The 25,229-nt window shown below is 48.8% G+C and overlaps 1 protein-coding gene across 2 annotated transcripts in view; it reads left to right on the top strand.

Annotated features, from left to right (window-relative positions):
- Positions 1-1,458: 1,458 nt before the first annotated feature.
- The window catches only part of Tbx15 (T-box transcription factor 15), a 117,755-nt gene continuing 93,984 nt past the window's right edge, over positions 1,459-25,229 (top strand). Inside the window, exon 1 of one of the 2 annotated variants that reach the window (XM_085677926.2) lies at positions 1,459-1,561. Coding sequence is in view for 1 of the 2 variants with exons in the window: in XM_085677924.2 (XP_085534050.2) it covers positions 13,566-13,770 (205 nt within the window). In the remaining variant the exon portion in view is untranslated. Of the gene's footprint in view, positions 1,562-13,156; positions 13,771-25,229 lie in introns of those variants that run through there. The other variant, XM_085677924.2, reaches the window with a different exon arrangement.

Raw genomic sequence — 25,229 nt, 5'->3', positions numbered from 1 at the left:
AGCTGTGGTAGGCTTTAGGGAAGCCCTAAAGTGAGCATCTTACTTCCACTTCGTGTTTACCACGTTAATGCCCAGGAAAATGTATTCCAGAATCTGGTAATAGGATTGTCGCAGAGAAGCTCTGCTGATGAGTCCAGGAGCAGGAAAGCTCCGCGGCTGGGCTTCCTCGAGCACTTGCCCCACCCACACCACAGGCTAAGGCCCGGAGGAGCATCCTGCTCTTGCTTTGCCATTAGTGATGAGGGAGAGGATGACAACCCAAACCCTCGCGCGGGAGCAGGAACCTCCAACAGGCTGCATCCTGCTGCCTTCTTGAAGTCCTCCGGGGGCTACTTTTCAGAATACCCGTTTAAAAAAACGAAACCAAACCCCAACTCAACAGTGTTGAACCAGCTGCTCCCTCTACCTGGCCCGCCCGATGTGATCTACAGCCCCGACTGCTAACGGTTACCTGGGGACAAATTAAGAAATTGGAAACGCTGAGCGTGAGAAGTCGAATTCCTTACACTATCTGGGGTCGTTAATCACGGAGCAGAACCAGCAAACAGGAAAGGAGTTGTGTAGGTCTGTGTCTGCGCCGTGTGCAGGTGGCAGGACTCAAAGGTAGACGGGCACACGGGCCATACAGATTCGGAAGGACACTCCGGCCTATGGCTGGCAGATTCTAGGAACAAGTGAGCTGTCCTGCCGGTCCCAATTTAACAATGAGGAATGTACTCCCAGTCTCAAGAGACCCCTGTAGTCAGTTCTGACTGGGTGGTCACAGAGAATCAGCTCTGCAGTCTCATGAGGCGCTGATAAGAATAAAATTTCAGATTCAGCGAGTCCCCAAGGACCTTAAGAGTGGATTGGGGCTAAGGGTGTGCACATTGTGGGAAGTCTTGTCCTAAGAAAAATGGGACGTGAAAGATTCAGTGCGAGTGTGTGTGTGTGTGTGTGTGTGTGTGTGTGTTGTGCAGACAAGGAAGTGGTCTAGGATGGTGGTTGGGGAGTTGGGGGGCTAGTATCCTGAGAATTGAAACCTAGCCGGGAAACCAGGGGCTTGGGATCAGTTGCCTAGCCAGGGTCTTCCCTGGTTGACAGGTTAGCCTCAGGCGCCTGTTACCCCTTTTGATCCCCAGAGTCCAGGCATCCACCTCCTTCCTCCGAAGTCCATAAAGACAGGAATCCAACTTCCTGACCTCGTATCAGTAGATAATGAGACTGTGCTTCTACCTCCATCTGTGTACGGGGACGCCAGAGGACTTCCAGTCACAATCCTCGAAGTATTGAGCAAAAGACTTGCCTTGGTCATCTTCTCTCAGCAGCCCTATAGCTGTAGGGACAATTTGTTTAGTGACGCTCCAAAGACAATGGAAAGTTCCCGAGTTTTCCTGGACGTGGTGTTCAGGAGGCGGGGCTGGGACCCGCTGACGGCGGTTTCTCCGGCCCCGTCCCCCCTCCCCTGTCCCTCAGCCACCGGGCAGCAGAAAGAGGCAGGCACCCAGCCTACTCCTGCCCCTCGGCCGGCCGGAGGACCTGTGACTGCCTGGCCCACCACCCCTGCACCTGCCTGGCTGAGGTGAGATGCCCGGCATGGTGAGGGTGATGCTCACCCGCCTGCGCCTAGCTGCTGGGCTGCCAGGGGTCGGTGACCTCCGGTGGCGGGCGGGAGAAGGGAGTACGGCGGCGGCGGCGGCGGGTGGATGCATCTCTGGAGTGGGAAAGCAAGAATATTTAGGTGACCCGGATAAAAGTCCTAACTTGGACCAGTCAACTTAGGACCAGTCAACGAAGTTGTAGAGACTTTGTTTTACTTATTGAGAATAATAACATGCTGTCCCCTCCCTCTCAATGGGATGACAAGTGTCTTTGGTCTGAGGAAAGATCTAGCGGTTGGTTGAGGTTGATCCTGGACACGAACAAACGATAAGGAGCGCTTTCTGTTGTTTTAATCTGCCCCATTTTAGTGGGAATTTGGGGGAAACCCAATTCTGAACTTTCAAACACCAGATGCGGCCACCCAGGAGCCATTCAGATCAAGCGCAGTGGGGCTGAGATCGCTCCTCTCCGCGCTTGAGGAGAAACACGATCAAGCTGTGCAGCTGTATTGCGGGCTGGTTCCCCAAGGTTGCAAGGAGCTTTGTGGGGATGTAGCTGTCCCAGTACATTGGATCTGCTCGGAGGCAGGTCTGTCTAAAGCGCGCGCGTTTGTCCTTGGTCCCCAGATAACTTCCCTAGCAAAATCGGAAGGTGACCAACTTCTCCCGCGTCCTCAGCGCGGTTTGCGGCCAGCTTACTCAGACGCCCAAACTCCCTGATCCTGCGAAGTGCCTGAGCTTTCAGCGCGGTTTCTAGCGGGGGCGACCCCGCCATTCAGCACTGCCCTGGGCGTGGCGTACGGGTTGAGGATGGCATACGTGCCCCGGGGTCCCAGGAAAGACTGGCGGCACCCATCAGTCCCGGGGAGTCTGTCGCCCAGATGTCTGGGTTACGTGGAAACAAACCACTAGCGAGAGTCCTGGTACCCTCAGCCGGAAACTGACCCGATGGTCCGAATAGCGTGAATCCTAACCTTTTTCTCCCCAGTCTCTGCAGCGGAGCAGTTGGCTCCGAGAAGCTGACCCGAATTAGATTTGGTCCGGCTTGGCAACCCCGGGGTTTTCGACTATTTCTTGGAGTATTTGGTTAATTCGACGGTCTCGGATCAGCCAGCCCCCTTCCTCTCCCTCACCACGCCCCTGCGCCCTCAGTGTCCTGGGGACCTGCAGGAACCTCGGGGCTCTGAGACTAGAGGCGGGCGAAAGCGCGGTGAGTTCGGCTCACTTTCCTTCGAGTGTCCAGAACCAGCGTGAGGAATGACTTCTCTGCTGCGCCGCCCACAAAGTTAGAAGGAAAGAGAATTTAAATACTATGGCCCAAACTCGCTGAACGGAACACTTTGAAGTTGGGCAACCGTGACCGCTCCCCCCCCCCACTCTCCCAGATGCACCAGAAACAGACACTTTGATCCCTCAAAGCAGCAATTTATATTTCTTTAATATCTTTCTGTTAAAAAATGATTGGACTGGGGGAAAATAATGTAATTCCGCGGCTGCAGAGCCAAGAAGAGCTTCCAGGCCCAGGTCCAAGCCCAGCAGTGAGGTCTAGGGTACCAGGCACATCTGGTCACCCGGCTTTGCCTGCCACTTATTCCTGCTTGTCAATGGCTTTTTATTCTCTCTTCAGGAGGGCCGGTGGTGTCACACACACACCACAGCTGAAGCCGGAAGTCAGGCTTTGTCTTTGACCACGATCTTCAGGGAGGGAAGGTGTGGAAGGGTGTGGTGAGGAACTTGAGGAAAAGAGAAAACTGCTGCGGATCCAGATCCCTGGAGTGAATTGGAAAGAGCTGAGGGACAGCCAGAGATGAAAACTCTTCTTTTCTTGAGCCGAGTGGGGTGTGTGGGTGTGTGTACGTGTACGGGCGCGCGCAGGCGGGAGTGGAGGTGGGGGGTGGAGGATGGAGGGTAGGGCAAGGGTTAGGGAGGGCCATTATCAGCGAGCTCTCATCCAGTTCCATTGCTGCCAAGAGCTTGCCGAGAATTAGACCTACGTGAAACCTCCTTTTATACTTTGCTTAATAACCCCATATTGGATTAAAGATTGGGAAGAGAGGACAGACATACAAAACAACAGACACTCCTGGCTTCCTCCCCAACACTTCTCACCACCCACCACCCTCTTCAAGCGAAACTCAAGGGCTCTCACATTTTCTGCTAGGCCAAACTAGCAAAACCCAGGTTTCATGGCTTCCATTTTCCCCGAGACCCTCGGTAGCTTGCTCGGTCTTTCTCTCCTTTTCTTTTCCCCACCTTAGCTGTCTCTTTCTGGTGATGCTGCACATCAATACTTGAAGAAGGAGAGCTGGAGGTTGGCCTCACCTTCTGTTGGCTCACCGGTGCCTTCTAGGCTGCCAGGTCACAGCAGGAATTTCCCAGTGTTAAGAACCCAAGGTGGGGCACTTCAGGCTTCCTTCTGGTTGCCCCTGCTTTGCTATCGCTGATATTTTGACATTTATTGCTTTTCACAAAGACTCTTGCAGGACTTCCAGTCCCTCGGGACCGGCAGATTCACCCTAGATTTTTATTGTGCCCAGCTTCTTGGGGGAAATTAGATGATGGTTGAAAACGTATTTTATGTCGTGTTGGGGTCATAGCCCTAAATTCATTTATTTTTTGCTTTTCCTTTCTTACTTTTCCATTCTTCTATTTCCTTTTAATTTTTCTCATTAAGTTCTTCTGTCCCTTTAACATTCACCTGGCTTGTATTTTCTCAAGTCTTCCTAAAGCCCACAGCTCACCTGCTTCAGGTTGCCTTTGAGGAGGCTACTGATGTCCCTGCTTATTCACACACTGCACATGGACTGAACTCAGGGGGTAGACCAGCAAAGCAAAGCTCGGTGTTTTAATGTCATCTGGAGCCCAGGACAGGCCCTCCCAGGACACACTTTTTCTTGTGTGCCTGGGGGGGGGTGGTGGGAGGGGATATGTGAGAGCCAGACTTATTGTGATGCAGGGACATGTTCAAATGCAAGCGGATTTGATGGAGACAGGCAAACAGAAATTCCAGGCAGTAAGGGAGCAGGTGAAAAGGTAGGGTAGGTGAAGCAGCATCTGCAGAGGTGAGGAGATTTCCTTTCAGGAGCTGACAAGGATGCCACAGGATAAAGGGTCAGCACCCAGCTCACCCCTGGGCAGCATTACTTTGCCTTGAGAAGAGGTGATATTTTAAACACTTTGAAGAAAACTGGTCCTCCAGTGAAACAGGATTTGCAATCAAGTGTGTGTGTGTGTGTGTGTGTGTGTGTGTGTGTGTGTGTGTGTGTTTTCTTGCATCTTGCTCTCTTTCCGATCCTGTAGACAGTACATCCAGAAGCTGGCTGACACAGAGTCCAGGCTGTCCCAGAAGTTGGCTTCATTTTTCTCACAGATGCCCCCATCCTTGCTGGAGGCTAGAGGGGGAGGGGGACTAAGCTTTGGAAGGGATGGAAGCCAGAAGCACTTGGATACTGCAACAGGCCCAGTCAATTAGGGAAGTATCACAATCCAGAGGCCAGGGAGAGACTGCAGCATCTTCGAGGATGCTCCTTCCCAAATGGGTTACTTGGCCTTACATGAGCCCCTTTGGCAATCAGACCATCAGACCACTGCCTTTCTCCTGCTTCTTGCTAAACCACCCTTCCTCTCACCATAGTTTTTCTTTTGTGGGGAGTGGGAGGGGACCAATAACAGAAGGTTTTTCTCTCTGGAGCTTTCCTCCCAATCTGATTTCTGAGGCTTTAGATACTCAAATATAAGTGATTGGTACTCACATAAGCAACCAGACTTGTTCTTCCTTTTCATTTTAAGTACATCTAGGTCATAGACAAGACAAAATACACCATGGTTTTCCAGTCCAATCCTATGTGCCTGAGGCAGAGAGCAAGGTGGGGACTCTGGCAGCACTGAAGGCTCCTCCCGAGGCTGAAGCACCTCTCTGGTGACCATGGAGTTTCAGAGATAGCTCTCAAACTGTACGAGTACATCTGTCTTCAAGAAGTAGCCTGCCTGTCTGTCGGGCGTTGGTTACAGTCCTCCACACTTCTGAGATGGACAGATTCTTCAAGATGAGGTAGATCCGGAGAAGAGAGTTCTTGTTGACTTCTAATCACCCTTCTCAGCTGCAAATATAGGTAGCATCCCCCAAGTTGCTTATTAGTGGGGTTGGGTGGATGGGAGGCAGGGGATAGATGTTGCTGAGATTGGACCACTAATGGGTTACTGCTGTGGAAATGAGTCTTTGCTCAAGCCCAGGCCTGGAGCCCAAGAAGCCAGAAGCAAGCTTTCCCACGTGATCCTACTTGACTGAACCCAGCTTGCACCTTGAGTTACCTTTCTGCAGGAAACCATGAGTACATGCAGAATGATATCCACTTAGCCTAGCACCTGGCTGCCCTTCCCATTGGGAAAAGATATGAAGTGAGTGCCTACCTCTTACCCCCATGTTAAAATAGACGCCCTGCTGAAACTGGGAAGGGCTCCAGTGTGTATTTATAACTGGGCGGACATTCTTCATCCTCTTATAAGACAATTCCATTGGTGCCTCCCAATTTCCAGCAACTCTGCCTGGGAGAACCTAGGTGTGCAAGCTGCTTAAGGAAACATGCAAGAAGAGAGGCTAGGGGTGGACGGGGTTAAGAATTCTGGCTCTGGAGTGACATTACCTGCACTAAAAGCTGTGAGATCCTTGCCAAGTTACATAACTCTTTTTCACCTCACAGTTTCCCCGTGTGTAAAATGTGGCTGGTAATACCGGTTCTTGGCTCACAGAAGTCAAAGTGGGTGGAGTGAGTTGGTCCATGCTAAGCACTTAGCACAGGCCCCCAAAGCCTAAAGCATTAGTTCTTTATGTGATGCCGACCAGAAAGAAGAAATGGAGATAAGGGTGGGTGGTGAGAGCGAGGCTGTGGGGATGCACATGCCTTATCCTTTCTTTGGATGGATTTCCTGGAAGCTGTGGTCTATGCATAACATTGCCTTTTCTTGTTTTTTTTGGGGGGGGGATGGGGGAAATTGTGTAGAACTTTCTAATAGTGAAGAAGCCAGGAGTACCAATGATAGCAATATGGTTCTGGCCTACGCCAGTGCCACCTGCTTTGGTTTGGTCCTGGGGCCACAAAGTAGTCCACTTATTTGAGGCCAAAGTCAAAGCTCCTGTGACTTAGCTCATTCCTTAAGTAACTCCTGCAACTCCACCTGATTCCAAAAGCAATGGAAGCAGAAGCCCAGTAGTGCTGGTCGCATTGACCTTGCCAGGCAAGATGTTCTGACCACCAGCCCCTCCCCAGCAGTTGTACAGTTGTCTACCATGGGTAATTCTTGTCCGCCCCTGAGTGATAGCTTGTTCTCCACTGGCAGGAGAAGGGGAAAAGTTCTCAGCCAGTCTTTGTGGGTGATGGTCTCTGGGGGTAGACTCCCACAGTTCCACTGAGGACATTTTGCTCCTAGGTGGCTATTTTATTGATGGCAAATGAATTCTGACCACTACTGGTGTATGTGGGGGGAGGACATCAGTGTATCAGCGTGTCAATACCCCAAACTGTTTGTTTACATTTAGCTGTTGGTATTTGAGCTCCGACAGATTTTAGCACTAGAGGTTGTGCCTCTGGCCTACTTCATTTCTGACTCACTTTTACCCAAGAAACCTGGGGCACCATCTTTATGTCTCAAATTTGCTATGGCATTAGGCTGCAGGGCCTGATATTTCTTTACCTCTTCATCCAATAGGCTTTTAGATGGTTCACCCTCTTCATATAAATAAACAAACAGGAAAAAAAACCAACAAAACCAAAAACCCTAACGGGAGTTGTTTGACCAGGCACCTGCCAGACTACCAGGAAGGAGGCAAAGTTGCATTTAGGAGGTAAACCTAGAAGAGCTGGGAGTCCTGGGACCAGAAAGCACCCCCGGCGAATTTTCTACCTTAGTGTGTGGCTCCTGGATTTGGCGTTTCTGACTCTGGGCCTGCTGGCTCAAGCCAGAATCCTAGGGATGTGATTGGAAGCAAGCAAAGCTTTGCTGCTCTCAACTGGAACTCCAGTTTCTCCTGCTTTCGCTTCCCAGTCCTTAGTTCCAGTTCCTGGAGCTTAGCCAAAAGCTGGGGTCTTCCATAGGCAACGGGTGACTCCTACAAAGGAGTGAGCCCCGGAGGCAGAACGCTGGGTCCATTTCTTCCTTTTGTCAGCTGGCTTTGACCATTTGAACATGAAGGTGTCCCTAATAGGTGAAGAAGAAGAAGTGGTTAAAAGACAGCGCAAGGATTAAGCTTTAGATCAAGGAGAGCTTGTGGCTGAGGTTCCCGTAAAGAGATGTCAAAGGCAGACTGACCTCTGCAGCCTCTGAGAGCCTAGCAGGGCGAGGTCAGGGCACTTCCCAGCACGTCTGCACAGTGCTGTTATGTACTCGAGCAAACGATCAGCTGTGCCTATGTTTAAGTCTAGAAAGGCATATGGGCGGATAAAGGAATGTACACGGTGTAAACAAGGGTTTGGGTGGCGGGCGAGACAGTCACCAGCTTCACATATTGCCCCAAATCTGGGACGTCAGTGCCCCCTCCACTTTGACGTTGACTGTCTTCTGTAGACAAGCAACCCTACCTAGCCTGCCCGTGAATCCTCAGGCAGGTTCCTCCCCTACAGTCAAGAACTTTGCATAAAAAGGAAGTTCCGCTTCCTGCGAAGCCCAAGGAAGGCACAAACCCGGCTGCAAGGTAGCTCTAACGGTGGAGGGAAAGAGGAGCTGAGCCTGAGGGAACAGGATTTCCTCGCCTCTTGGGCGCGGCCACCGCGGGCAGGGCCACACAAGGCCCCCTTTGTGGAGGGGCCGAGTTCCAGAGCAGACCCAAGTCGGGGGAACAATAGTGCAATGTTGCGGCCCGCCTGCCCGGCTTGCCGGGCCACACTGCTGCGGAGGCCGAAGGCGAGGAAACCGGGTGGCGCTTTTTTATAGTCACAAATATAAAATCGGGGCTTTCCCCCCCTTTCGCTCGCCTCTTGCCCCAACGCCGATAGAAAGCAGATAAATTTATGAAGGGCGAGCTAAGAGAATAATTACGGGGTGAAGGCCGTTAAATTTTATTTCAAGTCCCAAAGGCAAAACCTGCGATTTTATTGCAAACATCTGGAAGGGCCGAGAGGTGGGCACGCTGCTGGGTTAAAATAAAAATAGACGATTTTTATTTCGCGAAAACAAAAAAACATCATTAAAGACCTTTTGCCCTCGTGGACTTTTATTTTAAAGAAAAAAATTTCTGTGTTGTGGGGGGCAGGGGTTCCTCAGGATAGCCAAGGACTTAGGCAGTGTCTTAGCTGTGGACCAAAGCCAGCCCAGGAGGTGCGCGCTACGTGAGAAAGCCCATGCTGCCTTGAGCAGGGCTTCTCAAAACTTACTCTTCTTCCCCGCTGCCGCGTAGGGCTCCAGACCACTTACTTCGTCCCATTTCGCGCTCTTCCAGTTCTCTGGAGCGCCAGTTTGAAAGCAGACATGAAAAGAGGTAAACATTGGCTCCAGATTGCCAGAAGATTTGATCTCAGCCAGAATAAAACCTTACGAATAACTTGCTTATTCCTGGCTGCAAACCATTTCGCTCTCTGCACTCTGGAGAAGGGAAACTGAGGCCCTAGCCTGTTAATCGACACGCCTAAGGTCGATTTAGGGGTCAGTTTGGGGTTGAAGTAGGACTGATCACCAGGCTTACCTCACCTTAGAGTCTCCGCGATTTTTTTCCCACCCCATAGTCGCCTCATAATATTTTACACCTCCCCTGATGGCCAAGTTCATTACAATCCCCTTGCCCGCACAGAATGTCCTTCCCACGTGTTTAGGGGAAGCCTCACGTGTCCTGCTGGCCAGTTGTTCTTAACTTTGTTTTCAATTACTCCCTCGAAATTCCCTGAAATCAAAGCCGGCTGGTGGGTCACCTCAGCACTGAAGCATTAGAAGCATTAGGCAGCAGCGACTTGAAGGTGGTATTTCGTGTGCTGTAACGGGGGAAGAGAAATGGAGGATGGGCATGGGGGGGTCTCCGTTTCTGGGAATGCCTGCTTTTCCTTTTCGTTATGATTTTTATCCTGTTGCTGCCGAACTCTGTTTTACCTGTGAAATTTTGGTGACTGGGCTGGGCCAGTTTGAGTAGAGCGGTCTCTGCTCTACTTTCTTCCTGGTGTCCTTTGTCACGACTAGGTCTAGACTTCATGTACACATATGTCCCTTCTGGTGTCCAGTGACTTGCGGGGGGGGGGGGGGAGGATCTCCTCTGACTTTTCAGGGTTTTAACACTCTTCCTTTTTTTTCTCGCACTCAAGCAGGAGCTGGGCTCATCCCTCTGGCTTGATTTTGGGCCTGGTGTAGACTTGAGGTGGAATTATAGCCTGTAGAATCTGTTTAAGTCACAAGGTGGAGCCTGTAGCTGGGAGGCCTGGTGAATGCCTAGATATCAGCCTCAAAACTGGGGACCCCATACTTATCCCTAAAAGTTAAAAGATAAAGAAACTAAGGTAGCCAAAGTAGGTTTTTGAAACCCTTGGAGCGATCAATAGAAGAAAAACACACACACTCCATGTTCAAATCAGTTAGACCCCACAACTCCCTCTCCTTGCCTGTTGACTGTTCTGTGTGTACCCAAGCCAAACATACTACATCACCTTATTCAATAACCCTCTCACGTCTCCCATCAACATAGTTTTTTTTCACTAAGGTGTGTATACCCCTAATGGGGTAAATTAGATTAACTCCAGTGGGAACACAGAATGTTAAAGCCCCTCCAGCTTATTTGGGGAAACTTCAGTTTTCTCATTGGTCCAAGTCTGCTAGTCTTCATTTTCATGGATTGGTTTTTGTGCGGCTGTAGAGTGTAAGTGAATATGGGACAGGGTTGGTGCAGCTTGAAGAAGAGGCCACGCCATTCCTAGAGGCCTCTCCCACACATAAGCCATGGAGTGGGGTGCAGTGGCCTATATTGAAGGCACTGTTGCTACTTCTGAGGCATTCTGTCTGTGGTCTGCCATATGGGTGGGCTCATGCTGTTGGACCTACATTTGGACTAAGTTGGTGATTAAAGGGTCTTTTAAATTTTTTTTTTAAATTGCATTTATATGGGCTCTGTGTGTGTGCACATGCACACGTGTGTATTCATACATGCACATGCCATGTTGCATATGTGGAGGTCAGAGGACAACTTTGTAGATGTTGGCACTCTTCTTTCACCCTGTGGGTCACAGGAATCAAACACAGGTTGTTGGGCCTGATTAGGCAAGCGCCCTAATGACTAAGCCAGGTAAGGCCTCCTTTTGACCCAAGGTAGTGGGAGAAACCCAGGACAACTAATATGGGTTCAGAGAGGGGTATCTGCCCTATATGCTATATCCATTTCTCAGTCCAGGTCAGGCCTTTCAAAGAATAGAAAGAGGCTTTCAAAGAGAGATGGGAGACAATGGAGTGGAGGAAAGAGCTGGGAAAATCTAGAAGGTGACCCATAACTTTCTCACTAAGCCTAATGTAGGCTGGCTCCTAGCTATAGAGTTGGGAGAGGAACCATGAGGGCTTCTGAGAGGCTCGATGAGACCAGAAGCCCAGAGCAGGACATAAGCTGCTGGGGAAGGGATTTGCAGGGCTCCTGGGTTACCTTGTGTCTGGTCACTTTCAGCCATAGTTTCTGCAAGAGATGCTGGTTGGCAAGGGCACCTTGACACTTGCTTCTCAGAATCTTCAGGAACAACCATGGGAGTGTCTGACTTTCCAGACGTGGTAAATTCTTATCCTTGCTACCTGGGAACTTCCAAGTCAGAGAAGACCCCAGGAAGGTCCTAGAGCCCAGGACTGGTGGAAACATCCCCACAGCGCCTTTTGTATTTGCTGTGCCACCAGCTTGCTCTTGGCCAGGCTGGAGCACAAACTGAGGGAAATTCCAAAACTGAACCTTAAGCTTAGCTCTCCAAAGACCAGTGCACACTCACCATGTGGATGTGGAAGTTGCTTCCAGCAGCAGAGGCCCTCAGTGAGAATGGCAAAAACTAAATTTCCTTGGTCCTTGAGGCTGCCATCATAGTGTGGCCTTTCAGAGGTGACACAGCCTCCCTTTACTTCTTACCACCGTAGCTGGTTCTTTGGAGCTACTCACATGCCCTGTAGCTCTTCATGTAAGCTTAATTATTCCGACCTTGCTCAGTGCCCAGCTAGGCTCTTTTTGGCTGGGCCTCCCCCTCCAAGCTAAGCTTCCAGCCTTTTCCAGCCTCATAGCCCCAGGATAGAATTATCTTGACCAGGTCTTTGGAATGGGGAAATGAGGCTTTTAGGCCTCTGTCCCCGAAATATGAGATATTTATTTATTTACCTGGCGGGACACTGAACTTGCTCGGGATAAGTCTGCGCTGGGGCCTTTACGCTATTCGCAATCAGGGTAAATAGCCTGTGAACCAGTCGACTGGAAGAATGGTAGGGAAGGTTGGGTTTTAAGTTCCTTGACTATCCGTGCTGAATGAACTGTCCTGAAAGATTTAAGGGGGCTGGGGTGGGGGGAGTGTGCGCCAAGGGAGATAGTAAGAGGTGAGAGCCAAGTTCGGGAGGTGAGGGGATTTGAAAGAAATTTGAAAGGCTCCTTTTCAGCCATCAAAATTCTTAGCTGCTCTCTTTCAATACCCGCTGTGGGTTCTCTGGAATAAGAGCCCGGAATAGGCGAAAGGCAGCTCATAGCGTCCTGCGCTATGGAAGTTACTATTTGTGTGGTGCGGGCCCAGTCCAGCAGGGTAAGCTTGCTGTACCCGAGGTAAGGCCAGCGCCCCAAGCTCTCTCAGGTCTCCCCAGTCCTTCTCCTCCCTCCATTAAGTAGAGGAGGAAGGAGGGTAAAATCTTGAGATATTCACTTAGATGACTTAGGATGGCAACAGGACTTTTCTGTTTGTTTCGTTTTGCCTTAACCAGACCCGCTTAGAAAACATTGATCGGGAACGGAGCAGTAACCTGTGTGGAGAAATTTGGGCAGATCTCAAAAACCCTGGCGGCGGGGGGGGGGGGGGGGGCAAGTGTGACGTGATCAGAGACCTATTCTGCCTTTTTTGTTGGAGCGAGGGCAGGTTAGCAATTTGTCACAGCACCAACTTTGCAGATTTGCATCTAAATTGATTATAGTAGCCAGGTCTATTAGGCGCAGAGAATTTGGAAAGAAAACGTACGGGTTTGCAATCTGGATTTGTAGTTTGGTCGAGTCTATAAAGGCAGAGATCTGAGTATGACTTTCAGCTGTCCCGACTGCCCTCCTCCCCCAGAGAAACCGGTCGGGCACCGGGAAGCCAGGGGTTAAAGTTGGCAGGGAAGCATCCTAGGGATAGCCAGCGCACAGCCTTGGCCCCAGCCTCAGTCTCTCCCTTCTCCTCATTGGCCGGAGCTCTCGAGGTTTCTCTTGTTCCCTTCTTGCCATTGGTTGGGGGCTGGCTTTCCCTCCCCTCTGTCTTTTTCTTCCTCCCCCCCCTCCCTTCTCCCTCACCCCTCGGACGGGAGCTCACTGCCTACCCCCTGTTCCTCAGGAAGGGAGGAATTCAGGGGGGAAAAGTTTCCCAGAAGTTTGGAACAGGGGAAGGACGGGAAGACCGAGAGAGGGGAAGGGGGGAGAGGGAGGCGAAAAAGAAAAAGGGAGGAAAGAATTTTAAAAAAAGACAGAAAGAAAGAAAAAGAAAAAGGAAAGAAAGATGAAGTCCAGTCTGCAAGGCTTGTGAGCGCCTGCCCGGGTGGGTGGGAAACTGGACTCAGCGCTCATGCAGTGAGCGGGCGGCGTTCCTGGCGCTCGTTCCTAGAATCTGGGGTAGCTGGGGGCACCGGTCTGATCCGCCGGTCGAGGGCGGGGGAGGACACGGAGGGAGGGAGCAGATCACCCGCGGAGCCGCCGCCCCAGCTTCGGCCGCGGCGCCGCCGCCTCTTCAGGGCCGGGCCCCGCAGGCGCTCCGAGCGTGCGGCCGCTGGGCTGCCAGCTCAGTAGAGCGCGGGCGAGAGGGGACCCGGGTGCGGGCGGCTAAAATGAGTGAAAGGAGAAGATCTGCAGTCGCCCTGAGCTCCAGAGCACATGCCTTCTCCGTTGAAGCCTTGATCGGCTCAAATAAAAAGCGGAAGCTGCGAGACTGGGAGGAGAAAGGGCTGGACCTGTCCATGGAGGCGCTGAGTCCCGCAGGCCCACTCGGAGACACAGACGACCCGGCGACCCACGGCCTGGAGCCCCACCCGGGTGAGTGTGTGAGCTCGGACAAGGGGAGGAGGGTGGAGAAGGAATACCAAATGATATGCCCGCGTGTGGAGAGAGGCCCGGCCGGCTGCCTCCCTGCCTCCCTCCAACGTGGGTTTCTTTTTCTTGGCATAAATAACTTGAGCCTCCCTAAATTCGCCGGAACCAATTTGGGGGGCTGGCCCGAGCCTTGCATTCTAATAGCCAATTTCAAGCAGGCCTTCTCGCATTCATTCCCTTCTCTTGTAGCAGAGAGAGCAAGCAGCATTTTGAGGCGCCCACTCTAAAGGGCTAAGGTTCCCTGGGTTCAGAAGAGCGCAGTCAAAGACACTGGAGAAAGCGCCCAGTTGATTTGCGACTTGCTTCTGAGAGCTCCCGAGTGCTGGCCTGTGAAGCCCTGACTGCGGTCGTGGGAAAAGCTCCGTTTTTCTCATTTAGTTTCTCTCCCAACTAAGATTTAGATGGTGGAGAATATTTTATTTCTGCCTCACTGGAGACATATTAGACACTATATCCTGAAACTTAGGTCTTTATCCAGGGCCCTCATTTCTGTATTTGGGTGGGTAAACGTTTCAACTAATTTGTCTTGGATCTATCCATACCAGACAATACAATATACACATAACAGTTAAAACTCAAGGCAGATGTCAATGTGTGTATTTTAACAAACCCTAGCAGGGGGAAAACAGCCTCACATTTTCTATTAAGTGCCAAGATTTCAACAGTGCAAACCGGCCTGGGGGGAACAGCTGTTGTCATAATCCTGTATGTACGCACACGCACACAACAGTCACAACTTGGTTTAGCGGCTTGAGAGCAAATAATATTTTCAGTTCTGACTTCTAAACCCGTGCTGGGGGTGTCCCTGTACCAGCTAAAATCCAGGAGTAGCAGACCCAGGTCCTGTGGCTTGAGGGAGGGAGGGTAGAGTGGGGCAACCACCCACACAGGGATGGGAGAAGCCAGTAGGCTGGAGAGCTTGGAGATCCTGGCCTAAAAGCTGGCCAAAGCCGAAGAGGGACAGCTGTCGCTTACATTTTCTCTGACAGTTCAGTTTCCACGCTCCCGAGGCTAATAATAACGCGATTAGCCAGAGACCCACGGAGGCAGAGCTTTAGAAATTCTTCGTGTTCTTGCAGCCTGTTACGGAATTTCGCTTTAGTGCTGGGGAATTATTTTTATTAGTCGATGAAAAGAAAATTAAAAGGAGATTTATTCTGTCCATTCACGACTTTCTCTCTTTGGGAGAGAGGACAGGTCCACTCGGACCTCTGCATGGGCAATATAGGATGGAACACATGGCTAACGTGCGACCCTTCTTTCGCGAGAGCCCGTTTCCTCTCCGAATTTATCTGTTGTGAGAATTTCACTGAGGCATCGGTACAGTTAGTGGAATGTGTTGCAGGCCTTCTGACAACTTTCGATTTGGGAGTCACTTTTATTTTATTTCCCTAACAGTGGAGAAGGGAGAAATTATTCTACTTAGCAAGACTGATGTCTTGTCAAAGGAGCTTTTCTCTGGGGAAAATCTAGGTTGCTGAGAGTGTGTCTAGGGTCTTATGTTCAAAAGAGCCAACATGTGGGGTCAAAAATATGGACACAGTTTCACAACTTTCCCCTTCTGCTATCCTTTCCAGCTCGGAAGTGAGGGGAGCAAGGAGAGGGGATCTGGAAAAGAGACTGTACCAGACACAAACACATGAGTGTGGGGAGCCAGTCTCTAGAATTTTGTTTAGTAGTCCATAGTCCCGGCCTGGCAAAGGTGCATTATAGAGCGAACCTTAGCAACACTGTTTTTCTGTCCCGTTATTTGATAACTTGTTTGAAAAAGGCAAAGGGTACATTGGAGTTAGAAAACAGGGAAATGTTTCAGGAGCAGAATCCAAAACCGAGAGCATTCGGTAACCCAGCGTGGCCTTGGGAAGACGTTGGAGCTCTGGCAATGGCTTAAAGGCTGTCTTCTTCTCTAGACTTAGAGTGAGAAATCACCCTTCAGGATAAAGGTCCCCTTGATGTGGAGAAGTGCTGAGCCCTGGTGTCATAGCTGCCCACTCTGGACCCAATTGTAGACACCGTGAGCAGAAATTGGAGGCCTTGTAGGTTTTTTCTCCTCTAGTATAGCACCCTGACCCCTCTAAAGGCCACGGTTAGAGACATGTATAGAGGAATTGCTTAGGCGACTGACCTACCCAGTTCAGAACAGTGTCTTTCTCCTACTCGGTTTCATAATTTGTCTTTTCTCGATTAGGGTGGGAGAGGTTGCTGTGTTGGTTGCTAGTCCTAGGCAAAGGGAGAAAATAAATACAAAATAAAACCAAAACTGCCTCCGGGCCTAGGGCCTGATTAAATACTCATTGGGCCAAAGAAGCCAGTTTCGTTGTTCTCACCGTCTTCTCTTTAATCGATTCAACTATTTTCGATCAGCCCTACCCTACCTGAAACCATCAACTTGAACTGGTAAAGTTAAACTGTAAAGCAAACTTTAATTCCGAAAGTTGCCGGCCGTTTTGCTTTTTCCACAACTGGAGTTTCTTTCCGGGTCTGGACTAAGTTGGCTTTAGTTCACGCCTGAGCACCCCAAGCCTGAGGCGCCAACCTGTAGCAGCGGACGACCAGCCAGTCAAGGCCTTCTCTCTGCAGGCAACTCACTGGTCAGAGGACGCAATATTTATTTCAAAAGCTTCCACCAAAGCCTCATAGTCTTCCAAATCTCTAGGCCTGCGGGGCTTCGGTTCAGATTCCTGTCTTAGTCTCCGGTTGGCACTCTCTCCCGCACTCCCTGTCTTTTGGAGAAGACGCTAGGGCGTAGGATGTAGAGACCACCGGCAAGAGGGAGTCTCAAGGCCCTGGTCTCTGGCTAAGCTCAACAGAGGAAACTTTCACCCAGGATCGGCTGAACAGCTGCTGTGGCTGCGGCCTTGAAAATGTTCTTTCGAGCACTCGGCGGCGCCCTCGGTGCTTCGACCCCTCCGACGCTCAACTGGTTCTTCCCCACCCCCCTACGTCTGGCTTAGACATTTCCCGCCCGAATCTTCGGCAGAGTGCGGCCAAGGCCCGGTCTCCTGCGGAGCGAAATAATTCAAACCTTCTGGGAAGGAATTTCCCCCCTTTCCAGTCTGCAGGCCGAAGGCCTTGCGGCCAGCCCGGGTTCTACGGGCCTCGGGAGGTGGCATTCCTTGCGGGTGGGCAGGTACAGGCAGGTACAGGCGGATAGACACCCCGCACGCTTGTGGATAAGCAGAATTTCTTAACATTTTCGTTTGCACCCACACGCGCAAACCCTGGTGAAATGAGACCGGGGAAAAGCCCAAGCAGAAACCTCCGCTGTCCTAGAGCAAGCACTTCGTTCCTAGTTTCCTCCGAGCTAGCGCTGAGACTAACTGGTCACATTCCTTAATCTGCCAGTGTATTGTTTGCTCTGAGCAAAACGGGGATTTCAATCCTGACGTTACCCACCACATCCCCAATAGGGAAATGGGGTGAAAGGGAGGAAGTGACTCTGCACTGACGTTTAAGAAACGGATACAGAGGGATGAGTTGGATGTCAGCGCAAAGAATATTAATGTCTAGCATCAGCCAAGACCCAAGATGGGTTCAGATGCGCGGGGTAAGGTGTGCGGAGCCCTACGCAGCTGTTGAGGGTCTGCCTGGGGTGGAGGCCTGCCCACAGGACTGTAACTTCTCCGTGCTGCTCTAAGTGCGCTGCCCCTGACACACAAGCGGGCATCCAGGGTGCGGCCGGCACCAGACAAGGAATTAAGAGGGCCTTGGAAGTTTGCCGTTCATACGGCCTTCCTCAGAGGCTACCCCCTTTGGTAAGTGACCTTTCGTGAAGAAGCAAAGGAGGAGGTAAGAAGAGAATTTGTCATTGATTGGAGATTGTTCACTGGAGAATGAAGGCCAAGAGTGCGTTTCCGAAAGCGGGACAGACACTGACTACAGTCGGTCTGTGGATGCGCGGGGCTTGGAGAGCGTGTCTCTTCATTCGCTCCTATGCAATGGGAATTGGTTTTGCAGACGCTACGTGAAATCCCAGCGGTGGGAGAAGCCATGGGGGTGGCGGGTGGGAGGAAAGTAATCCTAACTCAATCGGTCTCAAAGAAATAACAACAGTAAACAGCTAGACTGCCGCCGAGAGGCCAGGGAATGGGGAAATTTAGATGGCCAGAGTTTGTTGTGACTGGCGGTCCAGTGAGGCAGTAGTCTACTAACTAGGCTCAGTACTGCACAGCACATTCACTAAGCCGCCAGGGGGTTTGGAGGGCTCGTTCAAACACCTTTAGCCCACAGTCCGCAGGGCACCTCAGACTCCCCCCCACCCCCAACGTCCGCCAGTCCCGCGTCCAGTACAAACCTAATGACAGACAAAGGCTTCCTATGCAAATCCGTGCACAACCTAAGGGCTTTGAAACTCTGAATTCTATTTCACCCGGCTTCTCCATCGCCGGGTTTCTTACATTTCTCGTTGAACAAGGCTTTGGAGTTTACAGCTAGCCATTTTGGGTTTACTGATTTTGTAGATGAAATTCCCATAAAGAAAAGTTCATAGAGTGACGTTAATGTAGGGAGGAGGAAAGAAATTTCTTGGATTGGAATTCAGGCAGAAATTAAACCGATATACACCCCATGACGTTTTTCTTACACCCCATGCATCCTCGTATCAATAAGCCCAAAAGCCATAAAATTTTAATTATGAAAAAAAATTGTTAGTGTAAACTATCTTTAAAACATACGGTCTATGTGGAGGGAGTGAACAGTGGTCTAAAACACTTAGTTTGAGGGTCAACCCAAGAAAACTCAGAATATTGGAGAGGTGTCCTTCCTTTTTCTCCATACAGTTTCTTTGCATAGGGCCACAAACCTAACGGAAATTCTTCATCTTTAACCACACCTGTCGAACTAGACAAATGCAGAGAGAAGGACAAAACAGATGCGGCCCGGTGCAGAAGACCTAAACTGCTGTTTGGTCAAGCCTACCCGATGGCATTCATTGCCTTCGCTGAAACGCCCGCCGCCCGCCGACTATTCCAGATTCATCACAGAAAGTCTATTAGCAGAAAATTAAAGTATCAATGTGAGAGACAAATTCTGGCGATTTTAACCATGAACCCCAGTAGAACTCTGTTCTTATACTTAGAACAAATGGAGTTACTTTAAAAATGAGTGTATAAGTGTGTCACTTTCTTTTCTCTATATTGGAAATGCAGAAATTCTTCTGACGAGAGTCCTGAAAGTAGAGCTGGTTCTTTCTTGCTTTCAAAAGCCAACTACACGTTCCTGAACTCACCCTCCCACCTGAGGCTTAAATTTTGACTTTCGCAAAAGAAGGGCAAAACAAGCAGCTGGGGACTGTGGAATCTCTTCAGCCCTCTCATGCACGGGGTTTATTTTGACTCTGTCTTTTCTGGTTTCTAGTAAGCCTGGAATTTTATATGCGCACGATTGAGATACTCCCCGGGTCTGCACCGGGAACAGCAATTAGCAAATTTATAAATCAGGTCTGTTTACACTTCTTTGGGGAAAGATAATCATTAGTTAATTTAAGTGAGGCCCTTGCTGCAAGCATCCGGGTGGAAAATGAGACTTGGAGGGGGGACCTGCTGTGAAATGGAAGAAGTGGGGGACTTAAGCAACTGGGGAGGACTAATCAAAGCTTATTCAGCACCACTAATGGCCTCGCTAAGAGGCTGGGTGTTTCCTTGACTACAAACTGCTAAGGAGCTTTTGATACCAGAAGTGAGAACAGGCAATCTCTACATGGATGCTGTATTAAAACAAATGAACAAGCAAACTGCTACCCAGCTTTGGCCTTTATAAAGGTGTAAAAAAAAAATAGTACAAGTTTATGCATGTGAAACCACGGCACCCTATGAACTCTATGACCACAGCAAACCTCAGAAACATACATGAAAGGTGGGATACAGATAATATTTCTGGGAAAGAAGCTCCCCCCTCTCTCTGCTCCTCTGCATGCACACACGTGTGCACGCATGTGTGTGTGGTGTGTGTGTGTGTGTGTGTGTGTGTGTGAGAGAGAGAGAGAGAGAGAGAGAGAGAGAGAGAGAGAGAAAGAGTAGGGTGTAGCCAGTTTAACAGATTAGGAACACAATATTTGGGAAAGAAAATTTTTTTATCAATTTTATCTATACTTTAAAGTCTAGAGAATATAAGATTTGAAACTTCTAGATACGGACTATTTTCATTTATTTCTTATTTTATTAAAAAAATAAATTTATTTTTATTTATTTCATTTATTTTCATTTATTTCATTTATTTTTTTATTTATTTCTTTATATATTTATTTCATTATATTATTAGAAATAATAATTTCTAAATTATTTCATTTATTCTTAGAATGTGATTTTGAACACATTCTAGGAGAAATATCAGAAAAATGAAAGTATATAAATTAAATACTGATTAAATATCAGGCGCTGGCAGCAGTTTTCTCCTTCAGTCATTTCTTTGTGACTAATGCTGGTTTTAGTCTGTATGGCCAGAATGTTACTTTCACTTCTAAAGAGTAATATCATCCCCTCCTACTCAAGTAGGAAGTAAGTGGAGTAGGAGAAGTCTAGATAATAATTATATTTCATAGAGTTGAGATAAGCATTGCAAATTGGGAAAATTAATTTAAGAACGTATGAAGCACATGTAGAAATATATCCCCTAATTATCTTCTATTTCTTTTCTTTCTTTTTCTTCTTTCTCTTTTTCCCTCTCCTCTTTCTTCCCTTCTCTCTTTTTAGCCCCACATAGTTGCGAAGGTTCAGATAAGATGGGTGACGAAAACTTGCCTCATACTTTATAGGATGAAACTGTAAGAAAAGGAGAGCGAACAAACTCCTGGATATATCAGCATGGGGATATTCCCCTTCCATCCCTGTAATCAGGAGGCAGAGGCAGTTCGAACCTATATGAGCTCAAGGTCAGCATGATCTTTAAGAGTTCTGGCCAGCCAGAGCTGCATAGTGAGACACTGTCTCCAAAACAAAACAAAACAAAATAAGAAACAAAAATCTGAAAATAAACTCGTCCTCAGTGGTCCTTATGTTAGTGGGAGCCCGGGAGCGGTCTGTATATTAACTAGACAGGTTTCCTGAATCGCATAGCCTGCGGCTTTCTCTGCTGTTCTCTGATTCCCCCCCCCCCCCCCCCCCCAGCTAAAGGAAAAGACCTCACCTATGAATGTGGACAGTTAATCTTGCTCTCTGCTTTCTCGCGCGTGCATCACGTCGACGCCCTAGCCTCCCTGTCACTAGGAAAACGGCAGTCTTTTGAGCCTCTCAAGGAATTTCAGCTGACGTTTCACCAGGGAAGGAACTGGATTGGATCCTTCCCTGTGAATCCATAGTTCGGGTGACTTTCACAAGTGTGCAGTCACACCGACCCGTCACAATCAGCTCCGTGGTGCAGAGTTGGAGATCGCGGGAGACCCCTGCACAGCTCTGGGCCGGGTGCACTCTGCTGCGGTGCGCCCAGCTCGGCTGAGCTCCCATCCTGGCCTGAGGGGCCCGGGCAGCAGGCACCGGGTGTGGCGGATGGAGGGTAGGGTAAGGGGGAGCAGCTCTGAGCCTTTGAAAATGTGGAGTCCAGAGTCCGGTCTCCAGAGATGGGTCTTGCGCTGCGCGTTGTCTCTCTAAGTGAGAAGTGAGAGGAGAGGGCTCTCGGGTAACCTGGGAAGGCTTGGGAGAAGCCATCCCTCAAAAACCATCAGACTCCCCCCAAACAACGAAAGAAAAACAACGGAACCCAAAGATCTTACACCTCGCGCCCTGAGGGGAGTTTGAGTTTTGCTTTCATCAGGCTGAACAAATTTCCGAGGAATCAAACTGACTTCAAACATTAGCAATTAGAAACCCCGAGTCCCTCGGCCTGAAGAACTTTTAATCCTTAACCATTTCCAAATGGGTGATGCTAGGGTCAGTAAATATTGTAGCCAGTCTGTTAAAAATGAAGAAAAGCATATTGTTGGTTATGTTGCCTGCCCACGGTAGAGTCCTTTCAGGACCCTGCATCGCCCCCTGCGGACAGAGGGGCCGGAAAATGACAGTCCTTCAGCTGTTCTTGGGAAGATGGTGCACACAGAAGTAGTGACTTCCTTAAAAAAGAACCTCCTCAACTTTACAAAGTTGATCCGCATGGCCTGGCCCTAAGCCTGGAGTTAGGTAGCTTGACTGTGTCCTAAGAACCACAGCTGGTCTTCTTGGTGGAAGGGGCAAAGCATCGTGAACTGGTAACTGTGTTCACAGCAATGCCCCCCCCCCCAATTCAACATTTGTCAACTCAGAATCTTCATCAGTTGCTTGATTTGTTTTTGTTGATGTACAAATACTACAGCCCGAAGGGTTGTGCTTGTAGAACATTTAGAGGGGAAAAAAGGGTTCAGTTTGAAATTTAGAGGTATAGAGAAGATGGCGGAGCAATATGGATCGAAGACAAAAGGACAAGAGGGTTCAGAAACCCAAGTAAGGATGCTGTTTGTGACTCTGCTCAAAGGTTTATGGCAAAGCCTTACACAGTCTCCATATTCCATTCTACGTCCCTGTGTTTTGGTAGGAAGAGGGTGGGACTCACTTAAAGCAGGAGACTTAAATTCTAGTGCTGGCTTTGGTATTAATGGTGAAATACGGCATAAAAGCAGACACATTAATGTTGAAAGAAAGTTTTAAAACTGTTTCATAGCGGCTAGTGAGGCCTCGGTTTCTGGCTTGTGAGATGAGAGAGCCAGTTTCAAATGAAACATGAAGCCCATTTAGCTTCAAGATTCCACAGCCCCCGGTTAGCTTTTGTTTTGAATATTAACACTTTCTCCTAATGCACCTTGGCCAATACTTGACCTGCCCTTTACACCACTGGAATGAGAGAAATTTAACTGCACTTGTGGAACGTTGCAGCTAAGGTCAAAAACATTTAGAGCTAAAATTAGGTGCTTTCATGCAGCTCTTGAAATTATATTATATTAATATCACATGTTCAGAAATCAGAGATCGGTGATTTCCAGTCCTCTGTGTTTGATGCCTGAATGAAAAAGGCCAACAAGGGCTCTAGGGCACTGGTGAATGGGAAGGAAACACGAACTATTCGTCCTTTGACGATGTACCGTTCACTTCCCAGAAACAATCATAAAAGCTAAGTATCTGAAAAATAAAGACTGAGAAAAGCAATGCATCACCGGTGAATTGAAACGGGGGAAATTGCTTGCCCTCTGTCATTGCTTGAGCCTGCCCCGAGAGCACTAGTAACTATTTTCCATGTCTGCCTGCTAAGCTGAGATCTTGATCTGGCAGGGATGTGAGAATGCTAAAAGGATGACTTAGTAACAGGCAAAAGGCTTGTCAACAAGATAGATCAGAAGACAGCTTAGCATTCAAGACCTCTATTCATAGCCGCTAAACTTGAGGGCAGGGTCAGCGGCAGAAACCCGGCCCAGCACACACCTAGCAGTGTTTCCCCTGTTTCTGTCTGGGGAGATCCCACTTCCTTGCAGAAGTCTGCACCCCAGGGTTGGCTTCCCACCCTCGTCTAGGACCTCATTTTGCATAGACCCTGTTTGGACTCCTATAATCCTGGGATATGCAAATTTTATTACTTCCCCTTGACCCATTACTGTTCTAGAAATTGCTAAAGGAGAAGGGCCTTGTTTTCATTGCTTTTTTTTTTTGAGAGCTTAGCATTTTGGAAATGATAAAATTACAATGATAATCATAACCCAATACAAATGATAACAAATAGCAGCATTCATTGGATGTGTAACTATGTCAGCCACTGTGCTGGTATTTAAAGTTTTATATATATAAACACACACACACACATACTTTCTAATTATTTATATGCAGCAAGTACATATATGAAAACAGTTACTCTTATTGTGTTATTTCTTTTTTTTAAAAAAAGAGATTTATTTATTTATGTATACAAGTGCTCTTTCTGCTTGTACATCTCCCTGCCAGAGAGGGCATCAGAGCTCATTATTCAAGGTTGTGAGTCACCAAGTGGTTGCTAGGAATTGAAACTGGGTTCTCTGGAAGAGCAACCAGTGCTCTTAACTGCTGAGCCATCGTTATTATTTCTGGTGTAATGACTGCATCAGTTACGCAGGATCTTGGTTCTAAGCTGATTCTATCCTGATTAGCCTGGAGAAGCAATGGTTGAACGTTGTAATGAACAAGCAGGCAGTGTACATTTCCCTATTTTATTTTGTAAGAGCCGGTTCCTCACCCATTTATAGCCTATGATTGGAAGCAGCACAGAGTCTGAGTATGTGTGGTCAATAAACGTAAGTAGAACTGTGCTACTCAGTAGTCCACTCAGACAAAAATCCAGAACCTGATGAGTTCAAAGGGAAAAAGTGGAGATGTTCATGGAGACCCATGGCTGCCCTGCAGCAGGAGGGAATGATGGGTAGGTGGGAGATAGGACTGGACTTCACCACTCAAACTTCCTGGCTCCTCTAAGACCTCAGTTCCAGGGGCAGAGCAGGATGTCTGGAGGCAGGGAGACGACTCTCTGGTTAGCATCTATCTGTAGTCTGCAGCCCAGAGTCTTTAGAAGGTTAACCCTGGCCTGACAGGAAATCGGAAGACTGACTATTTCTTTGTAAAAACAGATTCTGACGGAACCCCAGGGCTGCAATAATTAGTTGAGGGTACAGTAGTTTAGGATTCCTGTGCTATTTGGTTAAGAAATTATAGGTAGGACAGGTATGTGAGGGGCGGGGGGAAAAGCGAAAAGAGAAGGAGGAGGAAGAGATGGTGAGGAAGGGGTTAAGGGATAAGTTGAAGGGATCACTTAGAGATTCATTTACTTTTATTTTATGTGTAGGGGTGTTTTGCCTGCATGTGTGTCTGTGCACCACATGTGTGCAGAGCTCATGGAGGTCAGAAGAGCCCATTGGATCACCTGGAACCAGATTCACAGGCAGTTGTGAGCTACTTTGTGGGTACTAGGTTTCAAACCCTAGACCTCTGGGAGGGCAGCCAGCACTTTTAAATGCTGAACTATGTCTCCAGGACCATGAGCTTAGCTTAAAGGAAAACCTGCAAGGGTGAGGGAAAGAGCTTGGGGATGTTTAAAAAGAGAAGAAGTGGGGCCCAGACTGGACCCACATCTGACTGCCCCTCTTGCCTGTTTTTCTTGCTTCCAGATGTTAGAATCTCATCATTTGCCCTTTCTGTTTTTAATGTTTCTGTACCCTAAACCTTCTTCCTATCTTCTTCCCTGGCAGTGAAGGGAGAAAGCAGCTTCTCTGAGGAAGAGGGACAGAGGAGTGAAGCCTTTCTGAGTCTTTTCAGGCAGCCTAGGACCTTTCACGATAAACTCTCAGGCCCTGGCACTGCAGACAAGTCAGGTCTTTGAAAGTCTTTTCAAGTCAGATGGTTTGTTCATTCTCTCTAAATATTTTTTATAAGTTTATGTGTCTCTGTGTGTGTGTGTGTGTCTGTGTGTGTGTGCATGCACGC

This window comes from Myodes glareolus, chromosome 17 (assembly GCF_982192425.1).
Source record: "Myodes glareolus chromosome 17, mMyoGla1.1, whole genome shotgun sequence".
NCBI classification, from domain to species: domain Eukaryota; kingdom Metazoa; phylum Chordata; class Mammalia; order Rodentia; family Cricetidae; genus Myodes; species Myodes glareolus.
This window is presented reverse-complemented; position numbering and strand designations above follow the sequence as displayed.